Source organism: Pelobates fuscus, unplaced genomic scaffold (assembly GCF_036172605.1).
Source record: "Pelobates fuscus isolate aPelFus1 unplaced genomic scaffold, aPelFus1.pri scaffold_24, whole genome shotgun sequence".
In the NCBI taxonomy this organism is placed as follows: domain Eukaryota; kingdom Metazoa; phylum Chordata; class Amphibia; order Anura; family Pelobatidae; genus Pelobates; species Pelobates fuscus.
In genome coordinates, this window is record NW_026961888.1 from 446,109 (window position 1) to 472,223 (window position 26,115).

Below are 26,115 nucleotides of genomic sequence, written 5' to 3' on the forward strand. Positions count from 1 at the left end.
TCCGACCCTCAGCCTGTTCCCCGTCTGGGAGAGTGCAGCAGGTCTGTGCCAAGGTGCTGGTCATATCGGGTGTTGGGCAGTGCATGATGGGTGACTACCTTCGGGTGGGCCCGCTGCGTCTCCGATTTCTCCGATGTAGGAGCCGCTTTAGAGGCTGTTGGCGGTCCCCGCTGTTTGGTAGGCATGTAAGGGGTACGGATATGAGTGCACCCGCTTGTCAGCTCTGTGTCGGGACGCTTTGTGCGGCTTCCTCCTCCGCTTCCCCGCTTGTGTAGCGCCAGCTTTCCGCCCTGGCTGTGGTGGTTTGTCCCCGTTCTGTGGAGGGCTTGTTGCAGCCGTGGGTCTTGTTTGGCTCTGTTTAGCTTGTTCCCAGTATTGCTCCCAAAAGCGTTCAAATGCCAGGGCAATGGGATCCCTGGAGTCTGGGACACACTTGGTCACGTGTTGGCGGCCATCTTTGCCCACTCCAAGCCGCACTCTTGCTGGGCTCATGTTTGGGTGAGACAGCTATACTCTGTGCAAGAGAGCTTAATCACTAGGACCCTGTTACAGGTTAGGAAAGTTTGGATAGACCCCAGCCAAGCTGCAGCGGGTAGGGGCTATAGCACTACTGGTGTCCCAGTGATAGCTAGGAAGCAAGCTTGGCAGAGGTGCCCAGTCAGGGTACCATGCAGTCCATCAAAGTGTGTCCAGGATTGTGTGTCCATGAATGGAGACCCCATGCTGGGGGTCTGTGTATAAATTCTGTGTGCCTTGCCTGAATAAACCAGATCTACTCCCAGCACTGGCGTACATACCGCGGTCGCAGGGGTTGCAGCTGCGACTGGGCCCGGCCCACCAGGGGGCCCGGCCACCTAGCGACTCGGTATGTACGCCAGTGTGGGCAGACTCTTCTACTGGGGGGACAAGGAGCTGGCCACATCAGGGCCCCCGAGGCCGGCCCTGGTGTTACCGGGCGCGCGCGCGCGAGGGAGCACTCTCCCCTGAGCGCTCTCTGATCAGCTCCCTTGCGCGCCCCGCACTTATGCTGCAGCCGGAATATGAAGTTATATTCTGGCTCCGGCATCAGTAAAAATGTGCGAGGGAGCTGGGCAGAGAGCGCTCAGGGGACAGTGTTCCCTCACGAGCCAGCAGGACCGGCCGCCGGGCAGCCCCTGGACTGGACTGGAAAGGGAGGCTGCGGGATTAAATCTGAAAAAAAAAGCACACAAAAAACGTGTGTATGTGTGTTAGTGCTACAGTGTGTGTGTGTGTGTGTGTTAGTGCACATTTTTGTGCCAGTGTGTGTGTTACTGTGTCTGCTAGTGAGTGTCAGTGAGTGTGTTAGTTTTTGTTTGCGTGTGTTACTGTGTGTTAGTTGTGTGTGTCTGTTATTGAGTGTGTGTCTGTTAGTGAGTGTCAGTGTGTGTGTCTGTGTGTGAGTGAGTGTGTGTGTCTGTTACTGAGTGTGCTAGTTTGTGTGTGTCTGTTAGTGAGTCTGTTAGTGAGTCTAGTGAGTCTTAGGTTAGTGAGTCTAGTGAGTCTTAGGTGTCTTAGTGAGTGTGTGTTTGTCAGTGAGAGTGTGTGTTTTATAAGTGAGTGTGTATGTGTCTCTGTCTGTCACTGAGTGTGTCTTTGGCAGTAAATTTGTGTGTCTGTTAGCTAGTGTGTATGCGTCTGTTCGTGAGAGTGTGTGTGTGTTTTAAACCCCTTAAGCACTTACCTTTCTCCAGCGCCGGACTCCCTTGGCGCTGGGGATCCCTCCGCCCCGACCTGCCTCTCAGCTCCCAATGCGCATGCGTGGCAAGAGCCGCGCGCGCATTCAAACCGCCCATAGAAAAGCATTACTCAATGTAATGTCGTGTGTACGCCACTGACTCCCAGCATTACGTTTAGACAAATGTATTTGTGGAAAGCTGTACTAGCTAATACAACGGGAAAGGGAATCCATGAAGGTGATACCCTGGTGGTCCGCCACACAGATCAACATGTTAGCTCCTAATTTGGTGCTAAAATCAGGACAATTTTTGCTGTCTTGTTTTTATCTTGATTTGAAATAGCATTGAAATGTTTTTGATGTTTTGGAAAAAAGTCCCTAGAGTGCGGAACTCATTGCTGTTGTTTACTGTGCCAGACCTACACCAGGCTTCATAAAGGATTTCCTGGAGAACACAGTGTGTGTGTTTTTTTTTTTGAAACTTAAAGTTTATTTGTTTTTGTTTTTGTTTTGTTCACTTTTTCGCAAACATTGTGGGAGGGGGTAGGGTACAGAAAGGAAAAAGGGAAGGGTTCAGGTATAGGGATACATCAGTTGGTTTTATTTCAACTGTACAGGTAGTAATATTTCAACTTATTACAGCATTGTTCAGATCGACAGTGATGAGCATTGGTTTTGGTAGCATGGTTGTGTACTGCGGCGTACTTACGAGGTAATGTTTGTTTCTGGTTTGGTGTTATGTTGCTTTGCTCTGCGTCTTGGGGGGTTTTGTGCGTCTGAGGGCGGCTATGCCTTTACCAGTGTATGTACCTCTCCGGTGATTGCGGTCTAATGCTCGATACTCCTCCACGTATCTCTTTTTCTTTATTTATCAAGTAACTATTCAGTAATTATGTGATTTTGGGGACAGTCTCTCACCACACGGGCGTGTGGGGGTAGTTTGAGTCGGTGTCTCATTGGGTGTTGCTGAGCGTCCTAATTTTTCCCCACGTCTCGTGGGCCGTTCGGACGCTCGGGCGTGTGCCAAGCTGTGCCGTTGCCATTAGTTCATATGACCAGTTTTGATCAACCTGTTTCACCAGCTCGGTTATCGTTGGCGTGGTGGTTTTTTTCCAGAGCCTAGATATTAGTAGGTGGGCAGAAATCAGAGTGTGATATATAGTGATTTTAATATGTTTTGGGATGCCCCCTGGTATCATGAATAATAGGCATTCCTGTGGCTGGTCCAACCTTGTGTCAGGCAGTAATTTTTGGAGTAAATGAGTCACCGCTTCCCACAGTGGGCTTATTTTGTCACAGGACCACCAGACGTGGAGCATCGTGCCCACCGCCCTTCCGCATCTCCAGCATACATTGCTGGTGTGGGGCCATATTTTATGTAGCTTCGCTGGTACTAGGTACCATCGATACATGATTTTGCGTTGCAATTCTAGGTGGGTGGCGCAGGCAGTGAGCCCACGATGTGCCGAGTACGCCCTGTCCCACTCATCATTAGAAAATGTTTGGCCTATTTCCCCGTGCCATTCTCTTTTTATGTGCTCTAGTGTGTGTGTTTGTGCGGAGACTAGTTTTTGATACCCCCAAGACATTGTCTTTTTGAGAGGCGCCGCTCCCACGCATTGCCTTTCAAATATCGTCATTTCTTTACTGTCGCTGATACCTGTTTGGTGTTTCAGTTTGTCTGCTACATATGATTTGAGTTGTAGGTAGGAGAATGTGGTCTTGGTGGGCAGTGTGTATTCCTTCTGGATGTCTAGCAGTGTTTTTAGTTTTCCCCTGTCTATAACTTGGTATATGTGGTGTATACCCCCTTTCTTCCATGTTTCCCATGCGAATGTGGGGATTTCGATGCCTATTGTTTGTATTGGCGTGGCCATAGATAGTTTAGGGCTCGACATCATTTTATGTTTCATTGTGTCCCACATTCTTAACAGGTTCTGTGTGCTGGGTAGTAGGGCCTCACGTGTGTGCTTAGGGCATCTATGTAACCATAATATAGCTTTGAGGTCTTGTTGAGGTGCCCAGTGGGATTCTATTGTTACCCATTGTGGGGTTTGGGTCGGGAGGTTTATTTGTGCTATGTTATGGAGGTATGCTGCTCTACAGTACGCCGTTAGATTTGGCAGGCCCAACCCCCCTTTGCTCACTGGTTGTTGCAACGTTCCCGCTGCTACCCGTACCTTTTTTCCTTCCCATATGAATGTGTTAAGGGAATGTTGCATATTTTTTAGGAACTTTTTCGGGATGGGTATTTGCAATGTACGAAAGAGATATTGAATTTTGGGTATAAGTGTCATTTTTACCGCAGCTATGCGGCCTGTCCAGGATAGAAACTTTCCCTTCCATTTTTGTATGGTGTCCATGATCACTGTTCGGAGACTTTCGTAGTTTAGTTTAAATAGTCGTGCTGGGTTTCTGGGAATCTTAAGTCCCAGAAACGACACGTAGTCGTCCCTCCAGTCCAGTTGAAATGCCATTTTCAGCCTGTCCACTAGGTCACTATCCAAATTTATCCCCAAAGCTTGCGTCTTAGTGACATTTAACTTGTAGTACGAGACTGCCCCATACTCATGTATTTGTGCCATCAGGTTTGGTAAGGATATTAACGGTTGTGTAATTGTTACCAGGATATCATCCGCGAAGAGGTTTAATTTGTACTCTCTCTCTCCCAGGGTTATTCCCCGTATGGATCGGTCTGCTCTTATGGCTGCTGCCAGTGGTTCCAGCGCTAGAATGTATAGTAACGGGGATAAGGGACATCCCTGTCTCGACCCATTAGTTATCGTAATTTGTTTAGACATGAATCCAGCATTCAGTACCCTTGCCGTGGGACGGGAATACAGTGCTTTTACTGCACTCAAAAACCCCTGGGGGAATTTGTATTTGCGGAGCACAGCTTCCAGAAACGGCCAGGCAAGCCGATCAAAAGCTTTTTCGGCATCCAGGGAGAGTAGAACACCCCCTCCCCGGATCCGAAGCAGGCTGTGCACAAGGTCCACTACCTTCCTTGTGTTGTCGGATCCCTGTCTACCCGTGGTGAAGCCCACTTGGTCGTCATGTATCAGTGTGGGGATGATGTGGGTGAGCCTGGTGGCTTGGACTTTAGCATATAACTTGGTGTCAGTATTGAGCAGCGATATCGGTCTAAAGTTTTGGCTACACGTGGGGGATTTCCCTGGCTTGGGCAATGTAACAATATGCGCTTCTAGCATATCTGCGGGGGTTTTCTCTTTCTGCGTGGATACATTAAACAGGTTGGCTAGGTGTGGGGTCAAGGTGCTGGCAAATTTCTTATAGTAGGCGTTCGTGAGGCCATCCGGCCCTGGTGCTTTCCCAGGAGGGAGATGTGTGATGGCCTGCAGAATTTCGGCCTCGGTTATAGGGGCCTGTAGTGTGTTTATTTGTTCCTCTGTTAGTGAGGGTAGGGTTATTTTTTCCAGGTAGCGTTCTATGTTCCCAAGGGTTGGCTGTATGGTGTTTGGATCTTGCCCTAAATTGTACAGGGTCGTATAGTAGTCTGCAAATATGTCGCTGATGTCTTTGGGCGTTACTCTTTTCTCCCCATTGGAGTTTAGTAGGTACGGGATCTTTGTGTTCATGCTTTTTTGTGTTAGTCTTCTGGCTAGAAGTTTGCTCGCCCTATTGCCTTGTGTATATTGCGTCGCCTTGAGTTTTCTAAGGCTAAATCCCATTACTGCCAGGTCGTGTTCCCTAATGTCATTTAGTTGTTCCTTTATTTTCGTCTGTAGCATTGGTGACGGGGTCAGTTGGTTTTGTTTGTTGAGGCTATACAGTGTTTTCAGCCAGCTTTTCATTTTTGCCTGAGATTTCTGTTTCAGTGCGCTAGCTTTCCCTATGATTAATCCTCTGATTACTGGTTTGTGTGCTTGCCAGAGGGTTTCTGGGGAAATGTCTGGGTGTGTGTTCGTCTCAAAATACTGTTTAATGTCTTCCCCTAAACGCTCGCAGAAACGCTCATCATGTAGTATGGACTCATTCAGGCGCCAAGGGCTGCGATGTTTGTAGTCATAGGCATCCTGTAGTTCTAGGGTTATGGGGGCATGATCGGACCACGTGATGGTACCTATGGAGCAGGCCTTAAGCTGATTTAGGAATGAGCCTTTTATGTAAAACCCGTCTATGCGAGAATACGTGTTGTGTGCTTGAGAAAAGAAAGTATAATCTCTCTCTTCCGGGTGTAGCACCCTCCATGCGTCGTATAAGTCATGGTCTCTAAATAGTCGCGTTAGAGGTTTACATTCTCGTGTCAGTGTTGTGGACCTGGGTGTGTGTGGGGGGACCGTGGTGTCCCATCGCGGATCCAGAATGTGGTTCAGATCTCCACATATGGTGGTAACGCCTCTTTGAACCGGTGTGATTTGTGCAATCAGTTTATGCAAAAAATTTCTCTGATTTGTGTTGGGTGCATACATGTTGATTATCGTGTGTTCCAGATTATTAATTTCACACACTAGTATTATATATCTCCCTTGCGGGTCTATAGATTCGTATAACAGCTTAAAGGACACATCTCTACTGATTAAGATAGATACTCCCCTAGTTTTTGATGTGTAGGTGCTATGGTACTGCGTGGGGAATTGTGCCCGTGCTATGGTTATGGTCTGTTTAAGGTGGGTTTCTTGTAGGCATACAACATCGGGGTGTATTTTGTGCAGATCTCTGGTCAGGCAGTGGCGTTTCACCGGGGTATTCAACCCCTTTACATTATGACAGTATATTCTCATGTTCTATTGGGTATACTGGCGGTTGTTTCGTGGGTCATTGGGTGGCAAGATTTGTCTGTAGGTGCTACCTTCTTTAGTGAGTATCCTGATCCTAAGGGCTCGTGTAGCAGTCCCGCTGCTCATTCCCCATGTGACCAACTTTATTCTCTGGAGGTTCCCTGACATAGGTGTATGCTCTCCCTGATTTGCGCTTGTCTTGTGCTTAAGGGTTGACCTGCGGACTGGTCCCTGTTTGGAGGGTGAGGGTTGGAGAGGTGGGTATAGGTAGGGTGCAACAGTAATGCAGTCTTTTTCCATAACATAGGAAGAAAACATTACAACATTTAACATATATACAGTAAAATCAAGATCAGTGTACATTTCCCAATGAAGGGTGAGGCACTAACTAGATAGTGCCGGGTAGGAGCGTGGTAGTCGTGTGCGTGTATAAGAAGTAGAGATCAGTGGGTGAGCTCGCTAGGCCCGATATGTGCTGTCATTCATCACATGACAGCCATGTCCGTGTCGTGTGTTGATTACTTATCGGTAGATGCGGGTGAAGCCTGGGTTCTTTCTTCCCTTACAATGGCAGCCTGCTTCTACCAGTGTGTGCAACTACTTTTTTTTTTTTTTTTTTTTTTGTTTTGTTTGTAACGTGTCTCTGCCCTATCAATAGGCACTTTTTTACCCACGGGAACTATCTCTCGTTCCCGGTATCGTCTATACGTTGTTTCATCTGTTTGCATGTGTGTGGTGCAGCCTCATGGTATAGCCTTGTGTTATGCGGATGTGTGGTGTAATTATACTTGCGACTCGTTGGATGACCAGTCTTGGTCGGGACCTCGTTTGGTACCGCAACAGAGTCCATATATTTGTCAGTCAGTTCATTTTTTTTGCTTTTTCCACTCCGGTGGCATTCTGGCTCGTGGTGCAGCGTTCTTTCCCTCTGGGTTCGTTGCAATGTTCCAGCTGCGCAGGATTTTCCGACCCTCCTCTGGTGTGCTGGCCGTCGTCACCGTACCGTTTCTCCTTATTAGAAGGCGGATTGGGTATCCCCATCTGTATTGCACATCGTTCTGTCGCAGTGCTTCCGTGATGTCTTTGAATTCTTTTCTCTTTTGAAGTGTGGCCGCTGATAGATCAGTGAATACTTTGATGTGTCTGTATTTCTGTGGCAATTCACGTTCTCCCCTTGTGGCTTGTAGTAGTGCCTCTTTTACATGGAAGTAGTGCAGATGTGTGAGCACATCCCTGGGGGTATCTTGTGGTAGGAACGTTGGCTTTTGGACCCTGTGGTACCTGTCTAAAAGTAGTACCTCTGCGGGCAGGTCTGGTGCTAGTTCTTTAAAGTACCCTATCAGGAACGCATGGAGCTCCTGCTGCTTCACTTCTTCAGAGATGCCTCTTATTCGTAAGTTCTGGCGCCTAGAGCGATCCTCTAGGTCCATTACCTTGCGCTGTGTGAATTCCAATTGTTGCTGTACATGCTGCATCTGGTCAGCCATGTCATTATGTGCTGCAGCTTGGTCTTCCACTCTCTGTTCCACATGTGTTGTCCTGTCTCCCAGTTCTTGCACTTCTTTGCGAAGTTCCCGCAGGGTGCTCTGGATTGAGGTGAGAATTTTGCTGGACATGTCGTCCAGACAGCTCTGCAGGAAATCCTGCGTGACAGGCAGGTTTTGCGGCCCAGGAGACGATTGCAGCGGCACTGTGTCATTCCCGCCGTCGCCATCTTGGTCCCGTTCCGTGAGGCCTGAAGTTTTAGGCGTCGATGTACGGGTCTGAAAAAAGTCGGATCGGTCCGTTTTTTCCGTTTGTTTTTTCTGCTTCGTGTTAGCCATGATGTTTCCCAGTAGTCAGGTCTTTTGGAGTCAGCGATAAGCTTTTTTCTTAGCTTTGTTGGGCCGGCGGCTTGCGGAGCTCAGATCAGTGCGACCATCCGCGTTGCTCGCTAGGCCACGCCCCCACAGTGTGTGTGTTTTAATATAACTGGTCTTAGTTGTTGTTAGAGGGTAAACATAGATATATAACATACAATTATGTAATTATGTAATTTAAAAATTGCCACGACTAAGAGCTCTTCTGCTATGATCTTACTACATCCTACCTGAGCTACCTGTCTGAACAAACGAGGATCAAAATCCCTTTTCTCTGTTTCTTTACGACACGAGCTTCAACCCACCTTGATAACACGGGCCCCTTCCCTTTCTTGCATAAGAGTGAGAAAGAAAACCTTGGAATATATTCTTTTAATAGTTATCACAGTAATGTTTGTGGAGAACATCAGGCTCATCCCAAAGGAGATGTGTCAGCTTTCACCGGCTCTGCTAGATCGTGACAACCCTCGGGACCCATGGAGCTGCTAATGAATTCTTGGTTAGATAGTTTAGTACATTCCACGATAGATGGCATCGACCTCCGTCCTCTTATTTTACCTAAATGTATTCGTTTTATCCATTCGGAAACACAGTGTGAGAGCAGAGTGTGAAAAGATGGAGTAGGGACAGTGGAGGGTGTGTCATAAGACTGTATCCAATCAGAGCGTGGTTAGATCAGCCAATAAGATGCTAGCTGGAGATGTATAATTTGGAGGCTGCTGCGGGCGCGTATTATTGCTTGATCTTCATAGAGAATAGTGACCATGTCTGAAGCCGCCCCAGCTCCCGCCGCCGCACCTGCGGTAGAAAGCGCCTCCAAGAAGAAGCAGCCCAAGAAAGCAGCCGGTGTCAAGAAAGCCGCTAAGCCCTCCGGTCCTAGCGTGTCCGAGCTCATTGTCAAAGCTGTGTCCGCTTCTAAAGAGCGCAGCGGGGTGTCCCTGGCAGCTCTGAAGAAGGCTTTGGCTGCTTCTGGTTATGATGTGGAAAAGAATAACAGCCGCCTTAAGCTGGCTCTCAAGGGCTTGGTGACTAAAAGCACTCTCGTCCAGGTCAAAGGAAGCGGAGCTTCCGGCTCCTTCAAGCTCAACAAAAAGCAGGCGGAGAGCAAGGACAAGGCTACCAAGAAAAAGGCACCGGCTAAAGTCAAGAAGCCTGCCCCGAAGAAAGCCACCAAGTCTCCAGCCAAACCTAAGAAGGTAGCTGCAAAGAGCCCGAAAAAGGCCAAAAAGCCGGCCGCCTCCGCTAAAAAGGCCACCAAAAGTCCGAAGAAAGTCAAAGCCGCCAAGCCCAAGAAGGTAGTGAAAAGCCCGGCTAAGAAGACCGTGAAGAGCCCTGCCAAAAAGGCAGCCAAACCCAAAGCCGCAAAGACTCCTGCAAAGGCTAAAAAGGCAGCTCCCAAAAAGAAATAAGCCTTGCTCGCATTTAATTTTATTTTCCAAACCCCAAAGGCTCTTGTAAGAGCCACCACATTCTCATTTCAGAGCTATATATCAGTGATGGCAACGTGTTTGTTTTGGTGTCATGTCACACATATCGTTCCCCCTCCATCCCTCATTCTAAAGTCAGGAATAACCTAATGAATCCTGTAATCCCAGCATCTAGTGCTCGAAAAGATTACACAGGAATGTATCTTGTCGGTGTGGCTAAGTCCCCGTATACCAGTGCTACACTTGAGCGTTGATTTTTTTTATTTTTTTTGGCTTAGAAATTCCCTCCGTTCTAAGATACTGAGGGTGTTTCTTCATTAAATTGCGAAAGGCCAGTTTTAGTGAGAAACGCATATAATATATAGAATATCACACAGTGTCCTTCCAGACTAGATTTAATGTTATTGCCTTTTTCAGTAAGATAATAAAGCAGAACATATTTTAGGGATTGCGATTTTGTACATGGTGATAATAAAAGGGACTGTCCTCGTCCTCTCTCCACGTGTGAAACGGGCGCTTATTTCGATATTCAAAGAGTGATAAAGCCCAAGAAATGATACCTTGTGCAGTAGCTAAGCCGACTATCAAAGAAACACTAAAGACATGATAAAATGATTATACTTCAAAAGACTTCACGATTGTGAAATCTTTTGAAGCATAAACAGCTTTGGTTTTAAAAGCCAGAACCATTTCGAGCACGGAAGGAGAGGGTTAAGCATATTATTGAGAGGAAAAAAAAAAGTGAAGGGGCGTGTTTAAAACGCCCGCCTCCTTTGCTGCAGGTCCCCATACGGTCCGTCCGAGGAGTATATAAGGAAGAGCTTTGCACAGCATCTCATATCGTTCGTGCAGAAAGAAGAGCAGAACCATGTCTGGCAGAGGCAAAGGAGGAAAGGGTCTCGGAAAAGGTGGCGCTAAGCGTCACAGGAAGGTTCTTCGTGACAACATCCAGGGCATTACCAAGCCTGCAATTCGTCGCCTTGCTCGCAGGGGAGGCGTGAAGCGTATTTCCGGCCTCATCTATGAGGAGACTCGCGGGGTGCTGAAGGTATTCCTGGAGAACGTCATCCGGGACGCCGTCACTTACACCGAGCATGCCAAGAGGAAGACTGTCACCGCCATGGACGTAGTTTATGCTCTTAAGCGCCAGGGCCGCACTCTCTATGGCTTCGGAGGTTAAAACTCGGGCTTGACTTTACCGCACACCCCATTAACCCAAAGGCCCTTTTCAGGGCCACCCACTTTTTCACTAAAAGACTGAACCTAATCACTTTAACCCCTTCCACACCTGATAAATTGCCTGCTATCTACATAGATACACCGAGAAGGAGATAGTAGTAGAGGCTGCTCCCAAACATCTAGACGGGAAAGGTTGCTAAACACTGTATTTGTAGACCGCATTTTTGAACCATCGGAGGATTTGGAGCCGCCTTCTGTTAATGGTAGGGGATGTAAAAAAATATGAGCAAGTACGTACACACACACTGTCAAGAAAGCTCTGGTTTTGGTGTATTGTTACTGTTGCCTACATTTAATACATGCTTGCAGCCACTTAAATAGAAACATTGTTACTAGCTTTGCATATGCACTCCTGTGTTAACTATGTATTCTCCTCTAAGCGAAAAAGTAGTCTTTTTCCTGCTGCCTCTCCACACGATGGATTCTAAATAGTGAAGTTATTGTAAAATCGCCAGTGAAATAGACCAGCAGAGATGATGGCTACATCGTTGCCTGACGTGAAAATGGGATATGTGGGGACATTTGAGCATTGTAGTGTGTGGGCTCCGTAGCTAGCCCGCTCAAAGTCACAGGCTAAAAGACACGTTTTTATGAATGTGTTGGAGCTCGTTCGAGTGCAGATTTGGTGGCTCTTAAAAGAGCCTTTGTGTTTTGTGTTAGCAGGTTTCAACTTAAGCACGTTCGCCTCGGATCCTACGAGCCAGCTGGATGTCTTTGGGCATGATTGTGACCCTCTTAGCGTGGATGGCGCACAAGTTGGTATCCTCAAAAAGACCAACCAGGTAAGCCTCGCTAGCCTCTTGCAGAGCCATGACAGCAGAGCTCTGGAAGCGCAGATCAGTCTTGAAATCCTGAGCGATCTCACGGACAAGGCGCTGGAAGGGCAGCTTGCGGATGAGCAGCTCGGTGGACTTCTGATAACGGCGGATCTCCCTGAGAGCCACAGTTCCTGGACGGTAACGGTGAGGCTTTTTCACTCCCCCGGTAGCTGGGGCGCTCTTTCTAGCAGCTTTGGTGGCTAGCTGCTTGCGGGGAGCCTTGCCTCCGGTCGACTTACGGGCTGTCTGCTTAGTTCTGGCCATTGTAGCAAAACGAAAGGGAATGAACGCTGCTCGCTGTAGCCTGGGCTTTATAGCCGATACGGCGTTTTCATTGGTTCATCAAGTGGGTGGTATGTTCTGATTGGCTGAAAACAAATAGTAAACCATTTCAAAATACCCGCTCAAATCAACTGCTTCTCATCCCCTCCCCCACATTCAAAATGCCCGCTCAAATCAACTGCTTCATCCCCTCCCCCCTCCTCCATCTATTGAGACCACGCGCCCAAAGAAGGGATCTAAGCCTTTAGTGACCCTTCCTGTCCTGACAGCATTTATTATAGACGCTACTAGTTGAAAGGAATGGCAGTGGGCAGTAATGGACGTATTCCTCCCAACATACTTATTAATAGCTGTATAGGCTTTATCGAGGGGGAGGGGTGCATGGGACATTGACCTCTTACACATGCAGAAAGGCCGCTTCTTTCGATGGGATAGAAGCCACGTCTGATAAAGGACTTTCACTCACAGGACGCTCAGTAGCCATACAAATGAGCTCCAGGAGACAGAGCAGCAGGAAATGTTACAAAGCATCCACTTATTGAAACAATGTTTTCAGCCGAGAGGCCAGGCTATTAAGGCTGCGTTAACTCATCCAGCAGCACAGACAACAGAGCTGTAGCGCCGCTAGGATTTGAACGCTCATAGTAGGTTTCACCCGGCATGTCCTCCAGACAGCGGGAGAGGGGGGAATCCTGAGAGTGAGCGACATGTAGAGATGCCCCGCTTAACAAAAGAGGACCTGTACACTATATACACTTGCCCCAATTGGTATTAATTTGCTGCTGCGTTTATCATAGACATGCATGGCAGCCATTGATTTTAACTAGTTCTATAGCTGGAATGTTGGACAGGATATGGACTGCAAATGGGACTCAGTCAGTGCTGTGACAGAAGCGCCCTAATATTTTAGCTTGCTTATGAGCTGCCAGCGTGGTGTGTGTGTAGATACAGGGAACGGTTTGCGCGCAGCAGAACAATTAATCGGCTCTTTGTGGAGAACGTGGGTGGCTCTTAAAAGAGCCTTTGTGTTTGGTAGGTGAGGGAGGCAGGTGCAGCAGCTGTCCGCTTTACTTGCTCTTGGGCTTGTGGCTCTCGGTCTTCTTGGGCAGCAGCACAGCCTGGATGTTAGGCAGGACACCTCCCTGGGCGATAGTCACTCCTCCCAGCAGTTTGTTGAGCTCTTCATCGTTACGGACAGCGAGCTGGAGATGGCGGGGAATGATGCGGGTCTTTTTGTTGTCTCTAGCGGCATTCCCTGCCAGCTCCAGAATCTCAGCGGTCAGGTACTCCAGCACTGCAGCCAGATAGACGGGGGCACCGGCTCCCACACGCTCTGCATAATTGCCCTTCCTCAGCAAACGGTGGACTCTGCCGACTGGGAACTGAAGTCCCGCTCGGGATGAGCGAGTCTTCGCCTTTGCACGGGTCTTTCCACCTTGCTTTCCGCGGCCAGACATGTTTGTTCTTGATTGAATGCAAGAAGATGAAAACTCCTCCCCTACCACAAGCTATTTATAAACACACTGTGCTCTGTGATTGGATGACTTTACAAGCAGCCAATTAGAGACACGTTATACAGGGAACCAATCTATTGCTGGAGCTAGTGTTAAACAGCCGCTTCCTTACGTCATCTGACTTTAGCAACCAATCGCAGGAAGGGAAGCGGAAGGGCCTCATTTACATGGTCCGCCTATAAATAGAACCGCCGGAGCAAGCAGCTTGCTATTCGCTCGCGAGCTAACAGCGTTAATCATGCCTGATCCAGCAAAGTCCGCACCAGCCCCCAAGAAAGGCTCCAAAAAAGCCGTCACCAAGACTCAGAAGAAAGATGGCAAGAAGCGTAGAAAGAGCAGGAAGGAGAGCTATGCCATCTACGTGTACAAGGTGCTGAAGCAGGTCCATCCCGACACCGGCATCTCCTCCAAGGCAATGGGGATCATGAACTCCTTTGTCAATGATATCTTTGAGCGCATCGCAGGAGAAGCTTCTCGCCTGGCTCACTACAACAAGCGCTCCACCATCACCTCCCGGGAGATCCAGACTGCCGTGCGCCTGCTACTACCCGGAGAGCTGGCAAAGCACGCCGTGTCTGAGGGCACCAAGGCTGTCACAAAGTACACCAGCGCCAAGTAAATGTCCGCCTCCCTGACCACCCGCTAACACAAAGGCTCTTTTAAGAGCCACCCACACTGTCTCTCTCAGAGCTGGCATCACACCCATGCATCAACTCTACAGCTTACTTGCTGCCCACCACAAGCTCACGCAAACGTGTAGCTTTCCTTTCACTTAACCCTTTCCATGCTGTCCTGTAACTCTGAAGATCTCGAGCTGCTCGTGTTTGCACATTTTAGACACTTGTATCACTCACATGCTGATTTAGCCACCTAATGCTCAGTTTGCTCCGCTCTATTACTTTCAAGTCTACCTAGATACCGGACTTGATCTTAGAAGATATTCGTTGGGCGGCTGTATATCTAGTAACTGTAGATTAGGGACAGGCTTCTTATTCAGGGTAGCGCTTGAAGTCACATTAGGGATATTATAAAAGCTGCTACTGTAGGAGATCTTATACCTAATACTTTACCAAATGGCTACATGGCCAGGGATTTCACTCGATAAGTGTATCCGTTTCTTTCTCTTTTGTTATAGCCTATTGAAACAATGTTTCACTTCATCCTGATACTGTCTATTACTATGTTGCAACTCATGGAAGCCTAGTATGTGGTTCTAGCGTCTTTTTGCTCACGCTAGTATTTTACTAGACTTTAAAAGGTCTTTTTGACATATATACCTCAAAACAGCTAGTGTGCAATATCTAGCCTACCTACCCTATTTTCTATCATTTCCACTAGTTATGGGGAATGTGCGCAGGCTTACTTTGGAACATTTAGCAGGCTTTTCCCTTTATTGCACATTGGATATGTACGGATTTATTTTTGTAATTGTCTTTATTTTGTGTAAGTCTTGATATTGGTGACTTCTTTTGGGGTATCCCACCCCTTTAGCTTTATTCTTATTAAAGGTTTAGTTGTATCCATTTGTTCAGCCAACCCCCGACTGAATTAGATACCTGTCCTTAGAAAGTATCTACATTAGTCCACATACGATTGTTCATTACTTTTTGGATACATGGAAATCCTCCTTTTTTTTTTTTTTTTTTTGATTTGGTGTTTGCCAGTAAAGAACAATTTAGACCATTGAGGCTTCATCTAAATATCAGCATGATGATTTCAGTGTCTGCAGACATGTTGAGCTTATTAAAGACAATCTGATAAGCCTGTTTTGATCTTAAAGACATAAGCATTTTATTTTTTTTGTAACTTGCCTTTTTTTCCTGTTTATTGCGCCAACACATTATACACTTTCTCACCAGATGTGCCTGTATACACTCAAACAGCGTTTTCCAATTGGTTTTCTGCAGGAACCTATGGTCCAGCGAGAACAAAACTGGAGTTCTGTAGTGATTTGCCCATTGGGTAGCCCATACACTTAAAGAAACCTGATGGGCATTGCTGCAGAGGGACTCGGTAAGCACTGTTTAATTGCCCAACGGAATCCCTGTAGCATGAGATGCTGGGAAGTGACTGACTATCATTACCTCCCAGCTTCAAATAGAAAATGCTGCACTGGAGGGAGAGAGACCGCAGTCGGCACTGAGCAGCGATTTAGGCGGCTGCCTAAGGCCTAACTCGCCATCGGGCAGGCATACTGTGTCAGGTACAAGGACCCCACACCTTGCCCGGTATGCTGCTGGTTGCGAGGTCCCTCCACTCTGTCCTGAGAAGCAGAAAGCCAGCACAGTCTGCAGCTCCGCTGACTATGCAGTGTCTCGCGATCTCTGGCCAATCAGACCGTCGCCGCGGGATACCACTTCAATGCTCTGTTTTCTGGATATTGTGAGGCACTGCACAATCTGCAGCTCACACCTGGTGGAGTTGCAGACTGTGCAGTCTCTCAGGGCAAATTGTAGAGAGAGCTTACTGGAGCACCAGGGATCAAAGACACCAGGGGCCACCAGTTGCAATCCCCTCCCTCACTTTCACACCACTGTGCAACCCGCTCCCTTACTGTGTCACCCCGTCTCTCCCTCAGGCACTCTACCACCGTTCAACCTCTACCACCGTGAGGTTGGAGTGCCTCGTGTCGCCTGCTGCGTTCAGATAGCTGGGGTGGTGATTGATGCCACAGTCTGTTCCCCCAGTGGGGACCGGGATAACCCCCACCGGTCCAGAGGGGGGGGGGGGGTAGGAGACCTGTAGAGACGCTTGGTGTGTCTGGCGTCGGGGTGAGCGGCCGTCTCTCCCCGGCTCCAACTTTAGTAGGCCGCACTCGGCGTTTCGGTTTCCCTGCCTCGACGGGTTTCAGAGGGGTGTCCTTCGGTTCCGCAGTGCATTCCCAGCACGGGTAGCACAACCCGGTGAGTCTGCGGTCAGTGTAGCCGTTGAGTTTGACCCAAATTTGGCCCGTCAGGCGAGAGCTCGTGGTGCCCACGTCTGTACTGCTTGGCGGTCAGGCTCCGCCCCCTGGGTACGGATTTTTATTTAGCTTTCGGGTATTCACCTTTTTTCTCTACTCGCTGACACATATCAAAGGTTTGGCTATATCCCTGTATGATCCGATGATTCGCTTTCCAAATGCCTAATTGCCCTGCAAGGGGAATATCATGGCTGAGCTTCAAAATGCCCATTTGGTATAGTAGTCTTTGTGCCCTTAACGTAATCCTCTAGTTTGTTTGTTTGTCCGGTAGGTTTCCGGGGTTATATTGTATTGAACCATTCATTTCTCCTTGACCTTCTCGTATAGATGCATTTCTGATACTGCTCGATATGCCTCTGCCGGACAATTTGCTAGTTAAAATAGGTGCCCGGTGGGGGGCGGAGCCGACCGCGAGCCGAGCTGGACGTGCACTAGCTGAGCTCTGCAGGAGACCGCGGGCAATCCACGACCATCGGGCACACAGAGCAACATGGGACACCCCAAAAAAGGTACCACACCTGCCCAAGCCTCCCACAGACAATCCGCTGTCAAAACGGGCGCCCTTAATAAATTTTTTAAAGAAAATCCGGCGCAAAACGCCGCCGACGAGATAGGCCCCAAAATGGCGGCGGAAGCTCTACACGAGCACCCCTCATCCTCACCCCCACTAAGCCCAGCCATCTCGGACAGTGCCTCCACAAACATAGATGCTGACCTGAGAGCCATACTCAGCAATCTACCAACTAAACAAGATATAGCAGCCTTGATCCAGAAAATGGAATCCTCCTTTCAAAATAAATTAGACAACATGGCGGCGGAAGTTAAAGTGGTAGAGGAACGTATAGAATCACTGGAAGATAATCAGGACCACACACTCACACAAGTTAAACAGGTCCAACAGGCACTAGAAGCACAAAATACGCAATTAGCGTTAATGTACAGAGCTATTGATGACCTGGACAATAGGGGGCGACGTAACAACCTAAGGCTGAAGGGCATGCCAGAAATAGAAGGGGAAGACCTCCCTAAAACACTCCAAGAATTATTCAACTACCTACTGCACAAAGATCCAGCGGAACATATCCTCTTTGACAGAGCCCATAGAGCACTTAAGCCAAGAGGTCCAGCCTCAGACGCCCCGAGAGACATAATCTGTCGCCTACACTATTATGGGGTGAAAGAAGACATCCTCCGCGAACTCAGAAAAACGACTCAACCGCTACTGTTTATGGGGGCCCAAATACAAATTTACCCGGACCTCTCCTGGATGACTCTGCAAGCAAGACGAACACTTAAACCCCTGACAGATATCCTGCGTACTAGGAACATCAAGTACAGATGGGGTTTCCCCCTCTCCTTAACAGCCACCCATAACGGGACCACCGCTACTGTAACCACTTCAGAGGACATTGCCACGTTCACTTCTACCTTAAATCTCCCGGATGTACAAATACCAGACTGGTACGGCCCGATTCAAGCTCCTCATAATTATCCACGTCCCCAGAGATCAAGATGGCAAACCCCGCCAAAAAGGCGTCGCAACGACAACCAACCTCATCTCCGAAACACGCAAAGGCAACAGGTTGAACCACACCGATTCTGAAACCTGAGACGGAAACACGACATAGAAAAGAACTGAAAACCACATAAATTGCCAGAAAAGCGTCTTTATTCACAGGTTATCACACTCTTAGGAGCCTGCTCAAGACTACTCACAAAGGGACTGAGACACTGATTTCCCACAAGACATGGCTACATCAGCCTCTCCTTCGAACAGCAAGTCTCCCGCTCAATTAGACCTCACGAGCCTAATATGAAGCCCCGACTCTTGGAAAACGCCTGATCCACAGGAAGCCTGGACTTAAGACATGGCAGCTCTTCGTCAATGTCTTATATCAAGCCGGAGAAGGGCCATCGGTGCGATCCCAGTGACTTTTACCATAAAGCTGAGTTTGGCACCACAGATCTTGTCACCCACACCTGAAGGGCTCCAAATACCCACGAACTTATCTGACCAAGGAGCATACGTACTTGCTGTCTACCAAAAGGTTCAGGGTTCTGTTGTTATGCAAACCACTAGTTAAACCTACTGTGTTCTTCTGCTCCCTCCCCTGTCCTTTCTCCCGGCCCTCTGGGCCGCGGGCCTGCTCTCCCACCTTCATCTTTCCTTGCTCTTTTTACCCTTCACACCTCTCCAGTACAATATTTAGACATGTATTTGGGGATGTCGGGAGGGGGGAGGGCGAGGGGCGATGGGGGGGGGGGAGAGTCGGGTGCCCTGAAAAGTCACCACCAAGAGAAAGCTTTTGAGAGTGTTGACCATAACCGAAGCCACACACAACCTGACACATAACTGAGCCAGGAGACCCGTTCATAACGAGCAAAGCTCACATGTGTCCCAATTCCTCACTAAAACTTAACGCCCGAAATCCACTTCCTTACATAAGTTGACAGGTGGATTGCCCGCCACCTCTCCTTATATCACTCAAAACTTAGATTTACCCCCCACCACAGACTGCGAGACACTCTGCAGCAGCATCACAAGCCCCAGCGGTGCCATATCTGTATCCCCGAGATCTCCCAATACACTCGGGGAAAGCCACCGGCTAAAAGGGCCTACACACCCACAACACCTTCGCACTCTCAATTGCTAGCTCCGGAGTTTATTCAAAGTCTTTGTATATAGTTGGATTAATCCGTTTTTGATATCCTTTCTTTCTTTATTTTTTATTTTCTCTGGTTGATATATTGTAATCTGCACTTAATACTCTCGCTACTAGAGTCGATATCTCTCATATATTGTTTTCAGTGTATCCACTGTGCCTGCATTTACACTATCTAACACTCCTAGAAGCAGTGACTTCACCTAGATAACCGAACATGGCAACCATACGTATCACGACCCTAAACACGAGGGGGCTTAATTCACCAACCAAAAGATCCCTAGCTCTTCGAGAACTTCACACTCTCAGAACAGACATAGCATTTCTACAAGAAACGCATTTTAAAGCTAACTCAGCCCCAACCCTTCGCAATAAACACTACCCAACAGGATATTTTAGCAATTATGAAAGCTCCAAATCCAAAGGGGTAGCCATTCTGATAGGGAAACACGTACCCTTCACGTACCTATCACACCACTCAGTCTCAGAAGGTAGGCTTTTGATAGTCAAAGGTAAGATAGGGAACACCGTAGTGACACTTGCCAACCTATACCTTCCTAATAGCAAACAATGCAAACATACACGCAAATATCTGAACGCAGTAGACAAAACCACGGAAGGGATCCTTATACTGGGGGGAGACTTCAACATCTCACTAGATTCTGACTTAGACACAACTTCCAAGTCCACTAAATACAACGCAACCTCCAGATCTAGAATCGTTCAAATCCTAGACAATCGTCACCTGTTTGACTGTTGGCGAATAACACACCCCACCTCCCGGGACTACTCCTTCTTCTCAGCGGTTCAGCACACATACTCGAGACTAGACATGTTCTTCCTGCAACACAGACACCTACATCTCATACGTTCCTGCGAATACGGCCCCATTACGTGGTCCGACCATGGTCCCCTATCTATGTCTATCCAGATACCTAACCTGTTCCCATCTAGATCACAATGGAAACTTAACGACTCATTACTCAACGACCCAATACATGTTGCCCAAATACAGGAGACGCTCAATAACTACTTTGAAGAGAACAGCACACCTTCGGTTTCACCCACAGTAATCTGGGAGGCCCATAAAGCCGTTGTACGGGGACACATAATTGCCCTTGCATCCAGGCACAAGAAAGCGAGGGAGGCCCAAATTACCTCTCTCACGGAGGACATTAGACGCTTAGAAAATGCTCACAAAAGGCACATGATCCTAGATACATATAAAGAACTCATAGACAAGCGCTCTACCCTCCAAACACTTCTGAACACGAAAATTCAACGGTCGCTCCTATATACTAGACACAAGTACTACACCCAAAGCGGAAAATGCGGCCGCATGTTGGCCAGGGCGATACAAAAAGAGAGGCAACTAACGTACATAACCCACATAAAAAAATCCTCAGGGACAATAACCCACTTACTGCCAGACATAATGAGAGAATTCCACTCCTATTACTCAAACCTATATAACCTAAGATCCCAACCACCAGATCCGGAAGCCATCCAAAATTTCCTCGCAAAAAGACTAGCCCAGACAATCCCTCCAAACGCTAGGCAAATACTAGACTCTCCACTCACATCAGAAGAAGTCTCCATGATTATAAGACAACTACCACTAGGAAAGAGTCCCGGGCCAGATGGCTTTACAGCCAAATACTTCAAAACTTTCTCCAAGACCCTGAACAAACCGTTCCTAGCGGCGTTCAATTCCTTAAACCATGGGCACACTCTGCCTCGAGAAACACTAGAAGCGCATATTACACTTATCCCCAAACCAGGCAAGGACCTAACGGAATGTGGCAGCTACAGGCCCATTTCACTAATAAATATTGACCTTAAAATTTTTACAAAGATACTAGCTGTCCGCCTCAAACCATACTTGCAGGGACTAGTTCACCCCGACCAAGCTGGGTTCGTGCCAGGGCGAGAAGCCAAAAATAATCCCACCAAAGTGTTGAACCTTATATACCATGCACAGACGAAGGGGGACCCGAGCCTTATCCTCACAATCGACGCCGAAAAGGCGTTTGACAGGGTGGACTGGTCTCTGCTAACAGCCACAATGCAGGCCATGGGCTTCGGCCCCAATTGGCTGTCGTGGCTCTCAGCTATTTACTCTAAGCCGGGTGCAAAAATAAGGGTTAATGGCCAACTCTCAGACACAGTCCATATCTCTAATGGCACGAGACAAGGATGTCCTCTGTCCCCCCTGCTTTTCATCCTAACACTAGAACCCTTCCTTCAGGGGATCAGAAACAACCCGAATATCCAGGGCATACACATAGCCGACCGGGAATACAAAGTTTCTGCCTTTGCAGATGATTTACTATACACGATAAAAAACCCAGAAACCTCACTACCCCACCTGTTGCAAGAGATCGATCTATATGGCCTAGTATCCAACTACAAAATAAATAGTAGCAAGAGTGAGATCCTCCCCTTGAACATTTCAAAGGGGTTGGAGACCAGACTTCAACAGACATACCCATTCCACTGGCCACAGAATTCTGTAAGATACCTGGGAATACAATTGACGAACTCCTTACACAAAACATACGACCTCAACTTTCCCCCACTATTGGCCAACATTGACAGAGACCTAAGAACCTGGAACAAACCTCATTTCAGCTGGCTCTGCAGAGTACACATCTTGAAAATGGCCATCTTGCCGAAATTCCTTTACATTTTACAAACACTACCCATAAAGATCCCAACTTCATTCTTCAAGACAGTAAAGCACTGCCTCTCCAACTTTCTGTGGGCAGGAAAACACCCAAGGACTCAATACACAAACTTAACGAGACACAAAACACAAGGCGGCATGGGGGCACCAGACGTAGAGACATACCATAGGGCAGTCATCCTATCCCGTATCTACGATTGGACTAACAATTACAACCAGAAACAGTGGGTACAAATAGAAGCAACCAGCCTACAAGTCCACATTCGAACGCTACCATGGCATGCCTCAGGCCTGGAATTAGTACGCCCAAACCACAAAGACCATCCAACATTAATCCCTACACTAAGATACTGGAACAATATTAAGAAATCCGACCATGTTGCCCCGCATCCATCCCCACTGTACCCGATTACAGGAAACCCACACTTCAAACCAGGCATTCCACAGAATGCATACCGAGACTTCGGGAACCAACAGGAGCAACTACTCCTGAAAGACGTACTAAACAGTCAGGGAATGGTCCCTATTTCGGATCTAATCCCCACGCCCACACACACACCAATGCAGGGTTACAAATACACACAACTCATGCACTTCCTACAAACTCAACCTACCCTCACACAAGGTAGCAGACCATTGACGGCATTCGAAGCTAGAACCTTTTTGGGGACTATGACAAAGAAACACATCACCGTGTTCTATAAATGTTTACAGACGGATCTCCACGCTCACCTCCCAGAATTCACAAAATCCTGGGAAAAAGACTTAAAGATCACAATTTCACCTGACGATTGGAGAACTATATTTAAAAATGCCTTTAAGTCCTCTAGCAACACTATAACCCAAGAGAGTAACTATAAGCGCATTTCTAGATGGCACTTCACCCCAACCAGAATATGCAAGTTCTTCCCGAACGCATCCAACCTATGCTGGAGATGCAAAACTGACGCAGGGACCCCGGGCCACATCTGGTGGTTTTGCAATGTAATACAATCATACTGGTGCAAAATAACCACCATAATAACACTTATTACGGGCTACGCAATCCCACAATCTCCTGAGGCCTTACTATTCATGCTCTTCCCCACCCCTCTACCAAAATCAATGCGTACCCTACTCTATCATCTGCTTACCGCAGCAAATAGTCTAATTCCCCTCAAATGGAAGCAAACCAAGCCCCCATCCATCAGGGAATGGATTACCAAAGTGGACACCTTTAGGCAAATGGATGAGCTCTCACACTCCTTCTCTGGCACTTACGATGTGTTCACATATACCTGGGCACCCTGGGACAAGTATATTAAAGATTCTGATGGTTCTCCACTCCACGATACTTAACCCACTTAGTTTTTCTTTGAGCCATTCAGACGATTACCTAATATATACGTAACCACACCGTTACAAACTGCTTCTAATACCTCACTGAACTACTGTGTATTGTTCTCTAAGATGACAACAATGTATTTTAGGAATTTGTCAAGCTAGGACTACCCTAAAGTTTGAAACTTCTGTACCACTCGTGCATACTGTAAAGTATTACATGTTATGAGATGTATGACTCCTATATCCTTTTCACATGATGTCAAGTGCAAAATTAAACAATAAAAGTTTAAAAAAAAAAAAAAAAAAAATAGGTGCCCGGTTGTTTGTTGAAACACTTGAATCCACAGACAAAAACAACCTAGACCTCACCACATATAAAACACTTTTGGATAAACGCTCAGAGCTAGCCACCCTTTATGGAACACAAATCAAGAAAAGTCTTCTTCTTACCAGACACCGGTACTATACCCAAGGGGGCAAAGGGGGACAACTATCAGCGCAAGCTCTAAAAACACAAAGACAAACCACATTTATCTCATCCATACAGACTCCACAAGGGACCAAGTCAAATCTGATGGCGGACATCATGCTAGCCTTCCAGGAGTTTTACCACAAACTTTACAACTTGAGGGACTCTCCCCCCAGATGTTACTGACATAAGAGCCTTCCTCAAACAAAGGATCGCCAAGACAATCCCACCCAACGTACAACAAAGACTTGACTCTCCCACAACTAAAGAGGAGTTAGAAGTAGTGATACACTCCCTCCCACAAGGAAAGAGCCCGGGCCCAGATGTCTTCACGGCCAAATACTACAAGAGCTTTTCCATCCAGCTCATACCCCCACTCCTAGACGCACTCAACTCCCTACTTAAAGACAATTCCATACCCCCACAGGCATCGGAAGCCACTATTGCACTCTACCCAAACCAGGTAAAGATTTGACCCAATGTGGGAGTTATTGGCCTATCTCACTTAAAAATATTGATTTAAAAAATGTTCACTAAAACACTAGCTAACCGCCTACGCCTCAAGCTCCCAGAGCTAATTCACCCAGACCAGGCTGGATTTATACAAGGCCGAGAAGCTAAAAAATAATATCACCAAACTCATTAATCTCATGCATCACTCTGAACACACAAACACCCAGACACTGTTACTCTCCAGAGATGCCGAAAAGGCTTTCAACAGGGTGGACTGGTCCCTGATGCTTGCCACCCTGGAACAGATGGGCTTTGGCCCAAACTGGCTAAGGTGGATGGGAGCTATATACTCCAGACCAACGGCTAGGCTACTCGTGAACGGCCAACTCTCACTCCCAGTACCCATCTCCAATAGCACCCCTCTTTGTTTCGTCCTGGTCCTGGAGCCATTCCTCCAGGGAGTTAGAGAAAATCCTAACATCAAGGGTTTCAAATTTGGATGGGCAGAACACAAAATATCAGCATTTGCAGATGACATGCTATTCACGGTCTCCGAACCCAGCTCCTCACTCCCTCATATACTGGAGGAGATGTCTCTCTATAGCAAAGTGTTCACCTTTCATGCCACTCTAGGTAAATGTGAACTCCTCCCACTGAAAGTACTAAACTCGACCAAAACACATCTACAATCAAACTTCCCATTCTCCTGGGGAACAGAGCATATAACATATCTGGGGGTAGCACTACCATCCGTTATCTCACGACTATATGAAACCACCCCCCACCCCCCTGCTAATCCAAGCTAGAACTAAAGATCTTACTAAATGGCACACTTCGCAGTTCAGCTGGTTTTGCAGGATAAATATCCTGAAAATTAGTATTCTCCCAAGAATATTATACTTGCTGCAAGTTCTCCCGATCACTCTACCCACAACCTTCTTTGCTGCCATACAAAAACTATTTACGACATTTATTTGGTCCCACAAACACCCCAGGCTAGCCTATCAGCTGCTCACAAGATCAAAGACGGAGGGGGGTCTGGGGCTGCCAGATGTGGAACGATACCACAGTGCAGTACTATTGGCCAGGATTTATGACTGGACAGGCAAGAACACGACCAAACAATGGGTAGATGTAGAGAATAACATCTTCCGTGTCCCCATACACACAATACCATGGCACAACTCTGGCCAATCCTTCCTTATGCACAAACAACACCCGACCATTACTCCGACACTGAGAATGTGGTCACACATGAGTCATTGGCGGCGGACATATCACCATACCCATCACCGCTATATCCACTGACTCACAATCCGCTCTTCAAGCCTGGTGAATCGGGAGCGGCATACAGATAATATCATACCACAGCATACCTACCTTCACGAGACCTCCTTGACAATGAGGGAGTTAGGCCCCTGTCGTCCCTACACCCGCAGGGAACTCCCACGACCCTTCAAAAATTTCTCTACGATCAACTCATTCACTTTTTGCGGACCAACAAATACCCCCAACAAGGTCACCGAGCACTGACCAAATTCGAACTTACGTGCACCCAATGCACACTCAAAAAGAAACAGGTCAAAACCACATATGCCTACTACAGGACACTAGCCAACCAATCAACCTACTCTACAAAAAACACTGGGAACAAGAACTGCACTTATCTTTCGCAGATAATGACTGGAAGCAAATATTCCTCCTGACACAAAAATCATCCACCAGCTTAGCGACACAAGAAAGTAACTATAAGAAGATAGCTAGATGGCACTACACCCCATCCAAACTCAAACGGGCATTCCCAGGCACGTCCAATAACTGCTGTAGATGACTAGAGGCCATTGGGGACACGGCTCACATCTGGTGGTCATGCACGGTGAACCAAAAGTTCTGGTCACGGATCTCCAGTCTCATACACCTCATAACGGGAACCACCATACCCTACCCACCTTAAACACTCCTATATCTTATATTGCCTCCCT

The 26,115-nt window shown here is 47.5% G+C and overlaps 1 protein-coding gene across 1 annotated transcript; it reads left to right on the forward strand.

The window, feature by feature from the left end:
* Positions 1 to 9,061: 9,061 nt before the first annotated feature.
* On the forward strand, positions 9,062 to 9,706 carry LOC134584754 (histone H1B-like). The gene has a single exon (XM_063440584.1). The coding sequence runs from the start codon at positions 9,062 to 9,064 to the stop codon at positions 9,704 to 9,706; it is 645 nt and encodes a 214-aa protein (XP_063296654.1).
* The last annotated feature ends 16,409 nt before the right edge of the window (positions 9,707 to 26,115 follow it).